At 39.2% G+C, this 19,389-nt stretch overlaps 1 protein-coding gene across 4 annotated transcripts in view; it reads left to right on the top strand.

Annotated features, from left to right (window-relative positions):
* The window catches only part of CDH19 (cadherin 19), a 118,221-nt gene that overhangs the window by 79,710 nt on the left and 19,122 nt on the right, over window positions 1–19,389 (top strand). For all 4 annotated transcript variants that reach the window (XM_068147680.1, XM_068147681.1, XM_068147678.1 and 1 more), the window contains exons 4-8: window positions 1,235–1,354; window positions 2,376–2,540; window positions 3,237–3,421; window positions 5,501–5,754; window positions 10,548–10,684. In XM_068147680.1, coding sequence (XP_068003781.1) covers window positions 1,235–1,354; window positions 2,376–2,540; window positions 3,237–3,421; window positions 5,501–5,754; window positions 10,548–10,684 — 861 coding nt within the window. The remainder of the gene's footprint in view (window positions 1–1,234; window positions 1,355–2,375; window positions 2,541–3,236; window positions 3,422–5,500; window positions 5,755–10,547; window positions 10,685–19,389) is intronic.

Here is a 19,389-nt window from a genome sequence, read left to right as displayed (position 1 = left end):
TACATCTAAATGTCAGAAATTTCATCTTGCAGATAAATATTGAAGGACACAGAACTCAAAATTATGGTTGTAATTTAAACATTTTAGTGTACTTCTACTCTGAGAGAAGATAAGCCACATTGTGGAATGGCTTGAAGTGCTGCTGAATAAATTGATAGAAAATTTAAAGGAAAAAAAAACCCACTTATTTTTTAAAAATTGAAATATTTAATTCACTATATTCTTATATATGGAACTCTCCTTCATTTCTATTTAAAAATAAAACTATTGAACTGACAGAAAACTCAGAAATTATTATTAGTTTATTTTTTGAGGGGATAAGCATGAGATTTGAGTCGGTAATAAACCAGATGTTTCTGGTGGAACTCCTTGCCTTCCAACATTTCTTATTCATAACTATATGATAAACAGGTGCAACCATGTGAGTGTATGTCAGAAAGTTTTTAGACAGTGTCTTGATTTCCTGCTGTGCCTCAAAAGAACAGAGACTTGTACTCTTATGCAGAACCTAGGTGAGGAAAAAATAAAAGACAAAAATAATAATTAACTTACAAAATGATGCTACCGAGAATATTTTCTTTTAATGGTGGGTCATCACTGATGGCACCATGAGATTGCTGTCAATCTTGTACCCAGGATATAACCAACTTCCAGCCAGAGATGAAATCAAGCTCTGCAGATTGATTCTGTTGTGGTTTTGCACTGGGGATTCTGCTGTCACTGTTACACTGGGTCAGGCTCAGTGAAGACTCAGGGATAAAAAATGTTATCAGACCTTTGTTGTATTTCTTGGCTGCTTTGCTTGCAAACAATTAATTTCCTTATCACCAGTGGGCCTATTGCTGACAAAGTGCCTAAGTTTTCTTACTGTCACGGGAAACTTCCATAAAATACTTTGATGAATATACAAAGGAAGTAAAAACAATTTGCTGCGCTGTTCACATTTCAGAAATTAGGGGGAAAGGCCTAAGCTATGTAGTATTTCAAGCAACATAAATGCAGTGCTGAAAAGCCACACACAATTTATTTTTATTTTAATTGATAATTTGAATGCACTACAATCAGTTTCTCGTTTTAATGATAAATTTTAGAAGGTGGCATTTGCTCCCGTAAAATTTTGGGACTGTTTGCTAATATAGCTCATCTGATAAAAGGCTTTAAAAAGTTTATGTTTAGTAATTATGGGATAATTTCTACAAGAAAATAAAAATAATTTGGTTTTATTTTCCTTGAGGTACTTCGGTTATACAGGTAACAGCTACAGATGGTGATGATCCTTCTTATGGGAATAGTGCCCGTCTGCTTTACAGTCTCATCCAGGGACAGCCCTATTTCTCTGTGGAGCCAAAGACAGGTACTACAAATGATCTTGTAACTTGAAAGCATACATAAACTAACATTTATGTTATGCAAGCAGAAATGCCTTCATTCATTTCCACACTGTTACAAGTTTAAGAGCCACAGAGATGAAAAGTCCTCCAGGGACTAGATAGCCCAGGAAGTGGACACTGGAAAAATGTAATCTTTTGCTATTTTATCCCATAATTCCTACATCTCCCCTTTATAAATAGACAGCATAGGCTATTCTTCCCTTTTTTCTCCCTCTCTTCTCCCAGCAAATGTGGGCTCTTATCTCTCTTATTCACAGGGGTGTGGGGCCTGGTGGGAGTAAGCTGATTTTCTGGCTGCGCAATGTAGCCTGGTGGTGGGGGGTAATGCTCAGCGCATTGGTGCCTGGCTTTTTGGCCTGTTTTGGGGGAGGGGTAAAAGAGCTTCTGTCCACTCTCTAAAACCACTGCAAACACAAAGATCAACTGCTACCACCCTACACTTGAACATCCTTTGCATAGCTCCCAGATCTAAATTAAACAAATTCTTTCCCATAGGAAATTGATTTTTTTCTTTTTAAAGAACCAACAATTTAATTTACTTACAAGAATATTTTGCTCAAGTCAAGAGTTGGATTCTGAGTACCCCATTCAACAAATTGAGATAGGAACACTTAGGGGTTAACAGTTCAATGACTTGTCATGTGACATTCCTGTCTGTGTGTTGGAGAAATCATAGGTATGTGACAATACTTCTCAAATCCTGATTTCTGGAGAAGAAAAATGGTTCTATATGATAAAGAAGATATATATATGGTGTGTTTTGCTTCCCAGAACTCTAAATATGCAGAATGGATCTTTCATAGAGTGTAGGTGATGCCATGACTATTAGCTCCCAGTATTAGGATATCTATGACGTGCACAGTATAGAATGTAACTTCGTGACTGTATCAAATGATTCATCTTATAGGCATATTATGTGGACAGATGTTGGGGGGGGGGGGGAAGTATTGGTATATGCTATTATATTCAACTTTTCATTTTCAGGGGTCATCAGAATGGCTTCTGGAATGGACAGAGAAACAAAAGATCAGTATTTGGTCATCATTCAAGCCAAAGATATGGTTGGGCAAGCAGGGGCATTTTCAGCAACAGCCACTGTTACCATCAACTTGTCTGACATCAATGACAACCCACCTAAATTTCAACAACGTAAGTATAGGCTACTTAAAATAGCTGAAGTCTTGAAATTTAGCTCTTCTGTAGCTCTGTTGAGTGATAGGTCTTTTCACAATAGGATTGGGTTTGGGTGTTTTGTTTGTTTGGTTGATTCAGGGTCTTTTTTGTTTGGTGGTTTGGTTCCAGCACACAGATTTAAAGCTGGAAAACAAAGAAAAGGAAACTTATCTTTACAAAAGACCTCAGATCTGCTGGCTTTATTGCTAGGCTTTGGAGATAAACGACTTGCCAAACTGCTTTTTTTACAGTTTGCCCTACCTAAGACTAAATGGGCTATTTAGTGCCATTTTTCTTGATTTTTTTTTTCTCCCCTCTTATTATTCTTTGCAGACAGATACTGCAAACTCTTCAGCAAATGATGCCACCTTCTCTGTCCAGGGAGTTTGTAGCAGACATAGGAGCTGAAAGCTTGGCTGCCAGGAAGGACGAGTAGCATGCAGTTGGGAAGTGGTTTTCCTTAGTTCTACTCATCTTTTTATTTGATGCTAAAGTGAGGCTGAGAGCACAATGATAAGGAGAAATATTGTCATCTCCTATTCCCAAGGTCTATCTGTTGCTGTATAAGATCCACTTCCTGAACAAAACTTTCTGAGAGCCTAGGGTCATTACAGCTACAGCAGCTATTAACCATAGCAAATCACTAAACCATGTCAGTATATTTTTCTTTAGAACTCTACTATATGAGTGTCTCTGAAGAGGATCCTGTGGGCACCACTGTAGGAAAAGTCTTTGCGGAAGATGGTGACATAGGGGAGAACGCAGCCATGGACTATTCCATTGAAGGAGACAGCTCAGATGTTTTTGACATCATTACTGATAATAAGACTCAAGAAGGAATTATCTTATTAAAAAAGGTGAGATTTCAGACACCTGAGAAGAGAAGTCTGAGGGGCAATCTGATCAATGTCTACAAATATCTGAGGGGTAGATGTCAAGTGGAGGGGGTCAAGCTCTTTTCAGTAGTGCACAGTAATAGGACAAGGAACAATGGATACAAACTTGAACACAGAAGGTTTCACCTCCACGTAAGAAACTTCTTTACAGTGAGGGTGCTGGAGCACTGGAACAGGCTGCCCAGAGAGGTTGTGGAGTCTCCTTTTCTGAAGACTTTCAAAGCCCTTCTGGATGCATTCCTGTGAGGACTACTCTAGGTGATCCTGCTTTGGCAGGGGGGCTGGACCAAATGATCTCCAGAGGTCCCTTCCAACCTCTAACATTCTGTGATTCTGTCATTCTAAAAATTCTCTGAACACTGGAAAAAACCTCCTCAAGCAAGCTGGATGTTTAAAAAAGACCTAATTATTTGGATTCTACTATTTATTTTTCTTCAAGCTACATGATTTGATTAGGGTATTAGGGGGATAAAATGAAACAGACTTTTCTGTCTGTTTTTTGGTTTGGTTTTGACACATTCCTATTACTGCTGGCTACACTGGTTGAAGTATCTTAATGTTATTCCTATCTGTGCAACACAGTGTATCCCATTGTGAGAAAAATTCTTCCATGCATCATCTGTAAATTCTTTATCAATATTTTGTACACAATATTTCCTCACTTCCAACACATCTTGTTAAACCTCACTGAAGCTAGAATGCCTTACAGTTTTAGATATACAATGGAGTTTTTATTAGGACATAACTTTGGGGAAAAAAACACTACTAAATACAGTCAAATATATAAGTGTTTATGAATTAAGATATGTAAGAGGCTTTAATACTGTGTGATTTATTTTAGAGTCACATAGGAAGATTTCAGGGTCATCTAGGCCATCATCTGAAATGATGACAGAGTTAGAGAGTCTAGTGAAATCCAGGATCCTGGATGCTAACATTTAGTGTTAGTCATGTGGGTTTTTTTTCTACTTGGATTTATTACTGTTCAGGAAGGAGGTTTGGGTTGGTTGGTTTGTTTTGGTTTCATGATTACTCTTATTTGTTGGGGGTTTTGTTGTTGTTTTCTGTGCTTGATTTTTACTACAGAAGATAAAGACTATCAAAAATAGTTTCATAATTATGTGTTTATTAAACACTTGTCTTCTGGAGTTTATTTCCTTAACTATGTGTTTATTAAACACTCATTGTTGCCTTCTGGAGTTTATTTTTTAGATGTTAAATATTGAAATACTTAGCTTAGCCACTACAGATTTACTGATTTGAAGTATTTATTTTTTATGTAGGAGTAAAGAACAACATTGACTAAGGTTATACCTACATCAGAAATACAAGTAGTGATGGAGTGAATGTATTGGTTTTCTTAGGGATGACATTCTATAGGAGGACCTCTTTTACAGTGTTGTTTCACTTGAATATTAAACCCAGGCTAGATGTGAAAGCAAATAATGGCAGCATAGTTTAAAGTATTCTTAACATAAAACAAGTAAAATAAAATAAAATAAATATCTTAGAAATAACTACTTTTTAAACATTCCAAAAGGCAGGGAAGCGTTATTGTGGTCTTCCAGTATCTTAAGGGGGCTTACAAGAAAGGTAATGAGGAACTTCTGAGGGTGTCAGGTAATGATAGGACTAGGGGGAATGGAAAAGAAAAAATAGAAATGGGTAGATTCAGACTGGATGTTAGGAAGCTGGTTAAGCAGGTGGTGGTGGTTGGAAGGGTTTTCTGGAGGCTGCCCTTTTTCCAGATGTCTTGTTCCCCATTGAGATTGTGGGTGGTGAGACACTGGAACAGGTTAACCCTGGAGTTGGTGGAAACCCCATCCCTAGAGGTATTTAAGACCAAGCTGGATGTGGCTCTGGACAACCTGCTGTAGTGTGAGGTGTCCCTGCCCATGGCAAGGGGTTTGAAACTGGGTGATCCTTGAGGTGCCTTCTAACAATAACAATTCTATGCTTATTTGGTCAAAAATTATCCGTCACTTAATGAACTGCGTTTAGTTCAAATGTGAAGAAATCCACATCTCTCTTTCTTGACAGAGAGTGGATTATGAGAGCAAGAGGAGATACAGTATTCGAGCAAAAGTTGTAAACAGGTACATTGATGACCGTTTTCTGAAAGAAGAACCATTTGAAGATAAAACCATTGTCAAAATTGATGTGGAAGATGCTGATGAACCTCCAGTTTTCACCTCGGAAAACTATGTGATGGAGATTCCTGAAGAGTCTGTGAGTGGCACAGTGGTGGGCATGGTAACTGCTAGAGATCCAGACAATGATGACAGCCCAGTCAGGTACTGTTATCATTGTAAGGAGGTTATTACTATTCAATAGGCAGAACAATTAATAAAAATATTAATGGCTTCATTAATAATAATAATAAAAAAAACCCCACAGAAGATATTAATAAAACCTATTTACTGGTTCAAAATATTTGGTTGTGTAACAGATACCTCACCAGCAGGAACATGTAACAACCTAAACAATATGAGCAAAAATCCAGAAACAACAAACAGCAATTTAAACTGTAAAGGAAAAAGAGAACTTTGGCAACATGCTGGAGATTGCCCACAAGGGGGGGGGAAACTCTATAATTCCCTAGGGCAGCAGACCTTTAACAGATGCTTATAAAAATCAGATTTCATAATTGCTCACTGATCGTGGTACCACGTGGCACATGTGGGGATATAAAAAACCCAAAATGGCGTTGACCACGAGAAAGCTGCAGGAACACAGTTTCACTTTCTGTTGGCTCCTGCAGCTTGTGGCTAAGGCACATACAGGGTTTGTCTCTGAAGGCTTTGCAGCTGAAAGCTTTGTAGAAAAGAGGTTGCTGCTGAGACTTGCAGGGCTTATCGGCAATTTAAGTTTGCCTGTTTGGAGAGGTTCTTCAGCTGCAATCTTTGCAGCGGTGCTTGTTGCTTCTTCCAATAAAATGAAACTGTCCCAGGGACTCTCAGCTCCTCCTGGGGTTCATCTCTGGGCCCAGCAAGACACGTCTGTCTGATCCTGGGCTTTACAATGCATACGGTGAGGGGTCTTGCAGTCTGTCTGGGTAAACTGAAGCACAGTTCAGATTCCAAGCAAAGCTTGTGACTTCTCCCAGAGTTTGGACAATTGCAAGGCAAGGCACTGGCTCTTTGGGATGGTATTTATAGATTTCCCAAGACAATGATGGCCAATGATAACAGAGATTAAGAGATAAAAACCTGACACTTCAACCTATAGAAGAGTTTTCTCCAAACGTGGCCAAAGGTGCACACACTTGGCCCACTTGGACCCCAGGACATGTTCAGACAAGCCTGGGCAACGTGGGCATTTTCCTGAAAAACCAGACCTGCTGCCCCAATGTCTGATTCAGAGCATTTTTGAAGCTTTTTGTCCCTTCAGGTACCTATTTTAAAATGTGAACAGGCCTCAAATGTACATGTAGATGGGATTTCCAAATGCTATTTCTGTTCCTTTCCTTGGCTTATGATTAGTTGAGCATATATTTAATGTGATAGCCTATGTTAGCCTAGGTATTGTGGCAGGTGACCACACAGTCACTGTCTCAATTCCTCACCCACTGAGATGGGAATTTGAAGGGTAAAAGTGAGAAAATCCATGGGCTGAGGTAGAATCAGTTTAATAATAATAAAAAAGAAGAAACAAAGAGGACAAGGAGAACACACCCTCCTCTCCCACCCCACCCCCCCCACCCCAAAGCACAACCGAAACAAAACAAGCAAAAAAACCAACCAACCAAATAAATAAACAGGAAAAAAACAACCCCACAAAACCAGCATATCAAAACTTCAAGAAAAACAAGTTATGCAAAACCCCCCAAATAATGGCTGACTACTAGCTGGCTAATACTTGCAGGTCCTGAGCAACGGCATCCCCTCCCAGCTTTATTTTTGAGCATGACGTCAGATGATATGGGATACCCCACTGGTTACTTGGGTTCAGTTGTCCCATTCATGTCCCCTCCTAGCTTTTTGTGCACTCCCAGCTTGCTCACTGGTGGGCTGGGTTGAGAAGTAGAAAAGGCCTTGACACTGTGTAAGCAGTGATCAGCAATAATGAAAACATCTTTGTATTATCAACACTGTCTTCAGCACAGACCCAAAATGTAGCCTACAGTGCGGCAGTTTTAGGCTGTGCTTAGAAAAACTTTCCACAGATCTTGAACAGAAAGCGATAGAATGTAGATAAATGACAATTGGATGTAAAAAAGAAAATAAATACAAGGTCTAAATAATCCCATTGGTCTGATTGCTAACACAAAGTCAGTTGTGTACACTAACTCTCCTTTCTTTTCAACTTGCTTCATTCTGGCAGATACTAACTGGAGCTTCTGCTAGCTTGCTGACCTTGACTGCATTCTTTCTTGTGGTTAAGTACTAACAAGCTCTGCTCTTCTCTTTCCTTTGTCCTGTGTATAGGGGGAGGGGGGGAGAGGGTGAAGCTGTTGATAACCCCCTGGTTTTGTCCAGGAGGGTTCTTGTGTTGTTTATAAATTTTAAATATATCTAAATATTGTATATTTTGTACATATTCATTGCATTCCATATTTCTAGATTGTAGTTCTGCTTGTAAACCTAGCTTCATTTGCTTTCAGCTGAGCTGGTCTGGCAATTTTACGTTGGAGGGAATTTCAACCCACCACGTAAAGATACTGGGAAGAAATTTACCTCCATTTCAGCCAAAACCAGCACATGAGGTTAAATCCTTATCTCTATCCCCAAATCTGCATAAATGACCTTTGTGCATCTTTGCAAACACTTTGAGATGGGTTAGTATTTTAAACAATGGCCTGGAAAAGTCTGTGTATAACATCACAGCTAGAGTACGTCAGCCAAACCTGTAAGTGCTTGGACAGGTTCCAGTTTGTACCAAATAAATTCTGGAGATATGAAGTGGGACTCATCGCTGGGAGGGAGAGAGTGAACAGCTCCACTGGCATCTGCTCAGCTCAGCATGACCAAAATTTATCAGCTTCCTACATCTACCATGATTGCCCCACAGAGATGGTATATAAAAAGAGTCCCTCAGGCTTTTAATTTTGAAAAATAATTTTGCTGTTTCTTAAGGGAGAAAACAGGTAATTAGTCTTTAGCATGAGGTTTATAATTAAAATAGCTTCTTGAGTTATTTGATGTGACTGTGTACTGTGCAATTTAGAAAAGCTAGGATACAGGAACAAATCATAGAATCATAGAAGCAACAAGGTTGGAAAAGACCTCAAAGATCATCAAGTCCAACCTGTAAATAGTTGAGACATAAAATAGTTTATGGTGTTTAGATTCTTAACAGCAGAAATATCTATCTGTATAGATAGATATTAGTGCCTATAGTTAGGCTTCAAAGATTTAATCAGAGCAAGGCCATATGTTATGATCTTCCATTCATTTATTTAGCAAATTAGAGATGGGTTAAATAAAATACTAATAAGTAAAATATATTTGCACTTCTTTTCTTCCCTCCTCCAAAAAAAAGCCTTGTTTTGGGCTTTGTTTAGATGATTGCAACATCTCCTGTGAAACAATTTAACCTAGTGCGTATCCATAACCTTCTTAGTTTGAAATACTTAGATAGAATTTGATAAAAAGTGAATGTGTCGGCATGGTCCCAAAACCAGTGATGCATATATTGCTTCACTGAGTTCCCTTAAAATAGAAGTGTGTCACTTTTAATGTTTATTGGGCTCAGTGCCATGCAAATGAACCTGATTTTTAAACCATTGCTATCATAAATAATAACAATTACATACATATAAAGCCAGCTGTGTGGCCTTACAGACCACAGTTTTCAAAGTAAAAGATAAAAAAATAAGCAAAAAATATTAAAACTAGATTTTCTGAAAATCATCCATCATGAATCAGAAGACAAACAAAAAAAAACCACAAAAAACACCACCAACAAAGAAACCAGAATATCAATGATAGAAACCGCCAAAGTGCCTGTAGGTGCAAAGAATAAGGAATACTTATACTTAAAAAATATAATAATACCATAAAAAAAGACAAAATTGAATTGTAAATCCCTAAAATAGAGGTTTGTACACATCAATCCTTTAGCTCAGTTGGTAAGAACTCTCACTGACTGTGTTTTATTGGTTCCTTGATTTATCCTGTCACTGATGTCCAAAACAGACCAAATGTGGCTATAAATAACAAGTTAGAGAGTTGTCCAACTGGTGGCACATAATCTGAACTGCAGTCTTAAGTGCCAACAGGAGACAGAAAGACTTTATCAAACACAATTAAAGTACAATAAAAGAGGGAATGTGGGAATTCCAAGCTGGAGCGGTAAGCACCTTTCAGCTTTTCAAACAGGTTTTATTTCTGTGATAAAGATTCCAGTAGGAACTGTGACATAACAGTCTTTTTCCCTTTTTAAATTCTTTTAAGTATATGTCATGAAAAATATTAGTAAATATCCTTTCTATTTGAACTAATATCTTTGGTATCTTATCAGTCCATCTCTGGCCTGCGGCCAGTGGTTAGACATTACCAGTTTGAATTGTACGTATATATGTACATGTGCATGTGTGTGTCCACACATAGGCATCAAGAACCTTTTCAGTGAAGACTCAGGAGCACTGAATTTAGGATTTTGTATGCTGCACAGGTGTCACCTCATTACAGACAGTTGTCTGTCTTTCTTCCTAATGCCCATTCCCTTGCTGTCAGAGCATGTTAGCAATGATAAAATGGATTTGTCATTATACCTCCACTTAGCTGTTAGTGTTATTCACTTCACAAGTGGCACTTTTGCTGTTTCTTTTCAACGAAGTCATTCACCTGCTGTGAGCCTGACTTAGAAGTAAGAATGAATAATGCATTGCAGATTCAGATCACATTAATATAGATCTGAGACATATTTAGTTTTATAGAAAGAAGTGCTTTGATCTTGGCAGCAGTGAATTTTAAATGTTTATAAGAGTACACTTTTCATGATTTCTCAGTTATTGCAGCACACATTTATATGTATATATGCACAGTTCTGTTTTCTCTACCGACAATATCTTTCTGTGTCCTTGCTTCTGAATACAACATTTCAGTATTAGGAAATATTTTTCTTTTTTTTCTCTTTTGTGCAGGTACTCTATTGTCCATGGCATGCATTTAAAGAGATTGTTCAGCATCAATGAACACAACGGAACAATCATTACAACTAAACCTCTGGACCGAGAGATAGCTTCTTGGCACAACATAACTGTTACAGCCACAGAAACAAGTGAGTAAGAAATTTAAGGAAGGCTGTGTTTTATATACTGTGAACTATAATTATCTTCTGAATATGCCTTCTTTTATGGGGGAGAACACATGCTCCTTTCTCATATTACTGCTGCTTGCTTCATTAAGAAGCATTATTAAAATGATTAGTTAAATAGAAGCAGAATGTATTTGAGCTCCTAAGGTCCTGTGCTCTTTCATAAAAGATGTCCTTATAAAAAAGAGAAAGGAAATTGTAATAGGATCGAGACTGTAATGCTTTCAAGTTACACTGAAGCATATGAATTGCTCCTGGAGTGCAAGATCTTATGTTAAATTAGACCCTGGTTAATTTCACACCAGATTTTTGACTAGTGTGAAATTAGCCAGGGTCTAATTTAACACCAGTATGAAACTTGTGGCTCATTAATTGTGAATGTAAGGCCTAAACCAGCTAGACTTCTCTTCAGTGACAATTACATCTCTGAAGCACCCTTTATATAGATTTCACCTGTCAGTCTGATTTGAATGTCAGATTCAAATTGCCTCTATTTGTGCTTTCGGTGATCTGATTGCCCTAACTCTGGGACAACACTCTAGAAAATGAACAGCTACTGGTTTATAAAGCAGTTCAATAAGATTATTGGGATATTGTTTAAAAATAGTTCACATTCATCCTAACAAAGGCTCAAAGATCATATCAAACTATAGCCCAAAAATAAGTCAGACAAATTTTGCCATATACTTTTAAGCATTTTGTGGTTTTGTTTGTTTGCCATTTTTTTGGCTGTTGTTGTGGTTTTGTTGTTGTTGTTTTGTGGGGGGTTTTGTTTGTTTGTTTTTGTTTGGGGTTTTTTGTTATTTTGTTTGGGGTTTGTTTATTTTTAATTCTGGATCTCAGTTAAGTGCTATTTATTGTTAAGACTGCTTTAAACACATAATCATAAACTGCCCTGTACTCAAAAGAGAGCTTTCCCTGTATATATGTAATGTATTACTGATAGAAGTTTAATATAGGATAGTTGGTGGCCATTTCATAGTTTCATAGTTTCACAGTTTCATTCAGGGTTGGAAGGGACCACAAGGATCATCTAGTTCCAACCCCCCTGCCATGGGCAGGGACACCCCACACTACATCAGGCTGGACAGAGCCTCATACAGCCTGCTCTTAAACACCCTCAGGGACGGGGCCTCGACCACCTCCCTGGACAACCCATTCCAGGGTCTCACCACTCTCCTGGTGAAGAACCTCCTCCTCACATCCAGCCTGAATCTCCCCACTTCCAGCTTCATTCCATTCCCCCTAGTCTTATCACTACCTGAGATCCTGAGAAGTCCTTCCCCAGCCTTCCTGTAGGCCCCCTTCAGATACTGGAAGGCCACAATGAGGTCACCTCGGAGCCTTCTCTTCTGCAGACTGAACAGCCCCAACTCCTTCAGTCTGTCCTCATAGGAGAGGTGCTCCAGCCCTCTGATCATCCTCGTGGCCCTTCTCTGGACACGTTCCAGCACCTCCACATCCCTCTTGTAATAGGGGCTCCAGAACTGGACACAGTACTCCAGGTGGGGTCTCACCAGGGCTGAGTAGAGGGGGAGGATCACCTCCCTCGACCTGCTGGCCACACTTCTCCTGATGCAGCCCAGGATCTGATTGGCTTTGAGGGCTGCAAGTGCACACTGAGAGCTCATGTTGAGCTTTTTGTCCACCAGCACCCTCAAGTCTCTCTCCTCAGGGCTACTTTCCAGCCAGTCACTGCCCAGCCTGGATTTGTGCCTGGGATTGCCTCGACCCAGCTGCAGGACCCTGCACTTGCTCTTATTGAACCTCATGAGGTTGGCTTGTGCCCACCTCTCCAGCCTGTCAAGGTCCCTCTGGATGGCCTCCCTTCCCTCCAGCGTGTCTGCTGCACCACACAGCTTGGTGTCATCAGCAAACTTGCTGAGGGTGCACTCAATGCCACTTGTTCCAGTGGAGAACTTATTTTTTTATATATGGGGACTTATAGCACATTCTTCTTTTTCATCTTCTCTGTGAATTTTTAAGCATTATTTCCCTTCTCATGTTATTGGGCAGCTGACCAGTGTAGGCAAAATTGATCTCTGGCGTATTTTTGTCATGTTTTGAAAAGCACTGTGGATACACAGAAGGATGGCTCTGGTCTGGAGTTTTCTGTTTAGTTAAACAATGAAATAGGAAGAATCAAATATTACCAAAAAAAAAAGGTGTCTCTTGCAGCAAAAGAAAGAGAGTCTTTCACAGTAATTGAAGTTATTATGGAGAAATTGATCCCTTATTATCTCAACATTCTCATTCTTTATTTCTTTAATGATGATATGGTCACTGTCTATAACACTCTATTGAAAAGCATAGAAGTTAGGTCACCATGGTCTGAGCATACCTGAAATAATTGATAGTATGAAGCAGTAGCATTTTATTCTTTGAAATGTAGGCATAACATACACTGTGTGAGATATTTGGGGGATAATATTGTGGCTCCACTGAAACCAAATCAAAATGCCATCCACACAAGATATTCATTGCACCTAAGACATATTGAAACTACACCACAGAAGCAACATCCTTAGAGGTCTATTGAAGTCCTGGCATTCGTAAAGGACACAAACCTTTGGACTCTATTGAAATGACAGGCTTCAGACTTTGTTATGGATCATTCTATCCTCACACCATGGAGGTGAGATGTTTCAAAGCTACCCAGAAGTAGACCTAATTCATAACAACTTAAACACAAACAGGCAGAACCTAAAATCTGTTGAGTCTTATTCCACCTTATGCCTATACTGGTTCTAGGTCAAGAGGAATCAAGTTTCCTTGATCAGTTTTTAGCTGGTTGTAATCAGCTTCCACCTAGTACCAGGCTGAAGCACAAAGATAGTTCTAGCAAAGCATGAAGGCAATAAATCTTTAACTCACCTCCTTTACTTAACATTGATTTACTGAGTCGGATGAAGACTGACTGCTAATTATTTAATTTAGAAGAGGAATATCTGCTTGAACTACAGATGGCCCACAAAAATTCCCAGTGATAACAACTGCCTTGAGCTTATTGTGATTCTCATTTCTCTGTACACGTACTGGAAAAGTTTGCAACCACTCATAAGCAAATTTACCCACAGGAGATAATCATAATTATCTCAGTGGATCTTGTAGACATCTTTTTGTAGCTGGTTCTAGACCTACTACATGACTACAGAACTTACGGCTCTTTGGAGGTTTCAGTCATGGATCATTTAGTATTTAACGTTCACTTTGCTCATACATACTTTTGTTGACAGATTTCTACCTTTTTACAGTAGTCCTTAAAAAAATAATAATAGTAAAAAAAAAAATCATGTCAATTTCTTTTAAGAAGCAAAAAAAAAATTGTCTAGTTTAAATTATAATTATTACAATAACTCTGGTTACTATTGTTACAAGTTTGCTTTTACTGGCTCATGATAATGCCAAGCTTTCTTTAATCCCCTGCAAGTTCTACTTTGTCCCTAGAAATGGTCACTGCTTTTCTTTTCACACCACTCCGAAAGAAGCAAGTTACTAATCAGCTTAATTCTTCACACTGATCCAACCTATTGCAATTGTTATCCTGTTCTCTCAGACCTTGCTTTTCAAGTTCTGATCATTCTCGTGGAGATTATGACAAAGATATTTTCTGCTCATTGAAAAATCTTCTAGGCCACTATAGGATATGAGTATAGCTGTGTTCAAATTCTGACAACTCTTTTCCTGTGCAAGGAAAAGAACACTTGCAAAACAAGTGTTGCCTAACATCTTCTGCAATTGCAATCAAAGGAGGCACTCTGCTTAACCCAAAATCTACATTAAATATTCACCAGACACTGATTCCAGGAATGGCTTTGCAACTTCCATACTGTTATATTCCAAAATAAACACAAGAAATTATGTTCCTTGTTAAATGACATTCTTTGTCAATTCACCATATACTGAGGGGAAAAACAAAACAAAACAAAATAAATCACAAACAACAAAAAAACAACAACCCAAATCTAGTAAGGAAGTAGACTCAAGAACGTGACCAAAAATACATAGAAATAAAAACATTTGGTGAAAGAAAACAGATGTGAAGGGCAGTCCTAGGGTCAAATCTAACTGTTTGTGCAAGCAAAATTTAGGCTTTCAAGCCAACACAGTAACAACAAATCTTGTGAACAAGCAATTTAGGAATAGGCCAAGACAGCTGGGTCCTTCTCATGCCACTGTATATACAACTGAAGCCGCCAAAGTTATTCTCCCCCTAATAGGTGTTACAAAGTTTTCCTTTCAATGCTGATCCCACCAAATCTCTGCCCTACACAGTTAACTCTGACTGAAGAGGTTGTGTAAGTCCTACACTTTCAGTATTATTTCTAAAAAAGAATGTGTGCTGCTTTTTATGTTTACAAAAAAAAATAAGCTGAGCACTTTATCATTGCCTATTGTATCATAATGGCTGCTGGGATTCAGCAAGAAAAATGCCATCCCAAAAAAGAAGTATTTTGAAATGACTCTGACAGTTCATAAACTTTAGTAAATTAGCACAACTCTAATGATTTCACAGAAGGAATAGCAATGTGAAACTGCTGAGTATCAAGCCCTTTATCTCTGTGGTAGTTGCTTTTGCTGCCATTTCCTTTGGCAAAAGTCTCAAAGCTATCAGAACAAATTCCATAAGATCCAAGAAAACAAATGTTTGCTCCAAGCAACTAGTGAATTATACATTAAAAAAAAACCCACAATGTGAGAACCAACCAAACCCATACAGTATAAAGTGAAGCAAAAAGGAGTTTTCGTTTGTTTTGTTTTGTTTTCTCTTAAAGATCCATTTGAGCAATTTAAGAAAATTCCCTGTGGATTTCTGAACAGGTCAGAAGCAGTGACACTTAACATCCATCATGAGGTATATTTTAATTATAATGGATACTCTTGTGAGTGGCATACTTCTGGTTTAGAAAGAGCAGACTGAGATATTGATAGATAATTGGGTTAGTAGATATTTAGTATTCCTGGCATATTTTAAGAGTATTTTATTCACTGGAAAAAAGTTCCATTACCATCCTTACTCAATAACTTGTCCAAGTTTATGTGAATGTTACTGTTGCAGTGAAACTTGTTGCTCACTAGAGTAACAAATTGCGTTGTTGGCTAGGCAAACGTTTCTCATGTCTACGCCTGTGGAAGTGAGGATTTCATTATGTTGCTGGGTGAAGGGTTTCCGAGAGGAGTTCCATATGGAATGATAGAATCATTCAAAAGCTTAGGTTGGAAAAGACCCTTAAGATAATCAGATTCAACTGCAAATGTAGCATTGCCATGTCTGCCACTAAACTATGACTCTGAGCACCTTGTCCACATGTCTTTGAAACACCTCCAATAGTGGAGCCTTCATTATTTCCCTGGGCAGGCTATTCCAATGCTTAACAATGCTTTCAATGAAGAAATCTTTATTAATAGTCAATTTTAACCTCTGCTGGCACAATATGAGCCCATTTCCTCTTGTCCTATCACTTGTTACTTGAGAAAAGAGTCTGACACCCATCTCACTACAACCTCCTTCCACATAACTGTAGAGAGTGATAACGTCTTCCCTGGCTCTCTTTCTCTCCAGGCAAAATAGCCCCAGTTCCTTCAGCCATTCCTTATAAAATTTGTACTCTGGACCCTTCACCAGCTTCATTGTCCTTCTTTGGATATGCTCCAGCACCTTAATATTCTTCTTGTAGTGAGGGGCCCAAGACTGAACACATTATTCCAGGTGACAAGTTCTAGGTAATAATCACTTCTCTGGTCCTGCTTGTCACACTGTTCCTGATAGAGGCCAGGATTCTGTTTGGCTTCTTGTCTGTCGAGGCACACTGCTGGCTTATATTCACCTGGTTGTTGAATAACACCTCCAGGTCCTTTTCTGCTGGGAAGCTTTCCAACCCCTCTTCTCCAAGCCTGTAGCATCACTTGGGGTTGTTGTGACTCAACACTCAACCCTACTGAATCTCATATTCTGGCTTCCACTCATCAATCCAGCCTGCCCAGATCCCTCCAGTAGGTGAATACTGCAACCCAATTCAACACTGTCTGAGAGTGCACTAAAGTCCCTCACCCAAATTGTTGATAAAGATGTTAAAGAGAACAGAGCTCAATACTGAGCTTTAGGAAGCAGCACTTGTGTCCAGTCACTAACTGCACTAAGCTCCGTTTACCACAGCCCTTGGGGCCCAGCTATCCAGCCATTTTTTTTAGCAAGCAAAGACTACACCTGTCCAAACCATAAGCAGCCAGTTTCTACACATTTCTCTACATGCAGATCTTCCTTCCCTTGTTTTCTTGTGACATACTTACAACTATCTTTATTACATAAACAGATAGTGTGGGTTGCTTGTGGGTTTGGTTTTTGTTGTTGCTGTGTTTTTTTGCCAGCCAAGTCTACACACTGCTTTTGTACCATGAAATTAGTACACTTAAGTCTGTTTTATTTCATTGTCTGGGGTAGTTATAGCAATAAGGTTGCATAAATGAAATAAATGTAGAAAACAAAGTGCCTTATACTAGCAGAGTTTATTTTCCTTTTCATACAGGAATAAGCCATACTGACATAACTTTTATATTCAAAGACACAGTAATAAAGTGGCTTTAGGTACACACAGTAATAAAATATACTTGTATAACGAAAGTACTGCAGCTTCTGTGGGTACAAAATGCCTAAGAATTAAGCCTGTTGTGCAAAAAAATATTTGGAACAGTAGTATAAACTCAATCTATCAAGCCCATCAGCAGCAATGTCTTAGACATGCCTGGGCAAAGTCAGACTTCTTTGGAAGTATGTGTTTGGAAGCCAGTAGATAGAACAGCTCTGTTGTTTCAAATTCAGTCTCAGTTTTCTCCCTTGCCTAGGGTTCCAGTTTCCACTGCAATTACTCCACATCTAGAAATGGTAGAAATATTTTAAAAACATATGAGTTCTGAGGAAATTCTCTCTCAGAGTTTCACATTTCAAAATATTAAGGAAGAGAAAGAGTAACAGAATTTCTTAAAGGATTGTGATCAATCATTGTGGCATACATTATGTTAAGGGATAGAAGAATACACAACAAGCTCCTCCAACTGCTTCAGCCAAGGACCTTACTGAACAGTCACCGGAGCCCAGACCAGTGCCAAGGGAGCTGGGGCTTCTGCCCAGACTCAAGGATGAGGCTGATGCATTCCTATCTGCAGGCTCAAACCATAGTAATCTGAGCATGTTTCCCAGAGACACATATAGAAGACACTGACATAGCCAGTCATGCAAACTGTCACACATAAGATGCTTCCTTCAGTGGTACTTAAACTCAGGACTTGCATAAGCTACAAAAATAGACAGCCAAGTCTTCTCATCTTTGGCTGGAAATATAGAAGGTCACTAGTACTGGTACACATACATGACACTCTCCAGATTCACAAACACACACACACTTGCAGATCACGTCAGTGCCTGCACAGACCCTTTGTCTACCTGGCACCTCTGCTGAGAGCTGAGATCATTTATAGACATCATGGGTCCCCAACTCACCAGCTAGTCCATGCTTGATCCTCACTGGCAAATCTAGGCACTCACACACTTGACCCTTAGGCACCCCTGTAAGAGACTAAATCTTGTCTCTCTTGATGTGAATCAACAAAGATAAAATCACCTTTACTCCTTGCCCAGACAGTAGCTGCCAAGGGAGAAAATGGTGAGCAGCTGCCACTGGATAACAGCTCTCTGGAATGCGTGTAGACAAGATCAACTCTACCCATCAGCTACCTTGGAAAGGGAGGATGGTAAAAAGGACAAAAGATTCACCACCAGGACACATACCTAAAAAAAACTCACTTGTGACTAAAGACCTGTATCAAAGACCTGAGCAATGCCTACTCAGAAGAAGAAAAATGGAGAAGAAAATACGAGGAGAGAAAAGGACAGACACAGGAGAAAAGACATCACTGAAAGGTTAAACCTTGGAGAGCACTGCTGGACTGATAAGAGGAGACAGTGTTGGCCTTGATGGCTTGTGAACTCTGGGAACACGGTGCAGTAGTGTAGCTGGAGGAGGGCAGATGCCTGATTACTAACGGTTATTATGACCTGAGAGTGTAAGACTTCACACATACAGCAGATTGATGTAACAGAGTCCCTGGTTCCAGTCGTAAACTGCTTCTGCGTTGTATTAGCTTTTATAAAGAAGGATTTTGCATAATAAAGTGGACACCTGGCCTGCATCAGGCTGAGTCCTGTCTCTTAATCACGGCACATCATCATGTAGCCTGGAAGCAGCAGACCAGGAGGAACCCTCTCTCCATGTCCTAAGTTCTGCCTGCTGCAATTCATGGAGGTGAAGAGGCTGCTCAGAGAAGGAATTGGACTTGAACTTGAACTTTGGGATCTCTCCTTCCCCTCCCCAGTGGAGGACAGCACAGCCGACAAAGTTGATATCTCCAAGCCAAAGTGGCAGCAGCACCCTTCCTCCATAGACCCAAACTGTCTTGGGAGATGAGGGGTGGAGGAGTGGGTGGTGGCAATATAATTCCTTTCCTCTTCTCTCTCCATCTTATCTTTCTCTTTTTTCCCCCTCTCTCTTGCCATTCTTCTGTTCTGTCCACTTTATTTGGTTAATAAATAGCCTCACTGTTGATATTTTGGCCTCATTTGTGCCTCTAATTTCATAACATGGGAGTATTAAAAAAAAAACAAACAACCAAAC

This window comes from Melanerpes formicivorus, unplaced genomic scaffold (assembly GCF_026170545.1).
Source record: "Melanerpes formicivorus ecotype bairdi unplaced genomic scaffold, bMelFor1.0.p_v2 SCAF_15, whole genome shotgun sequence".
In the NCBI taxonomy this organism is placed as follows: Eukaryota; Metazoa; Chordata; class Aves; order Piciformes; family Picidae; genus Melanerpes; species Melanerpes formicivorus.
Note: the sequence above shows the minus strand (reverse complement) of the source record. Positions and strands in the feature narration are given on the sequence as shown.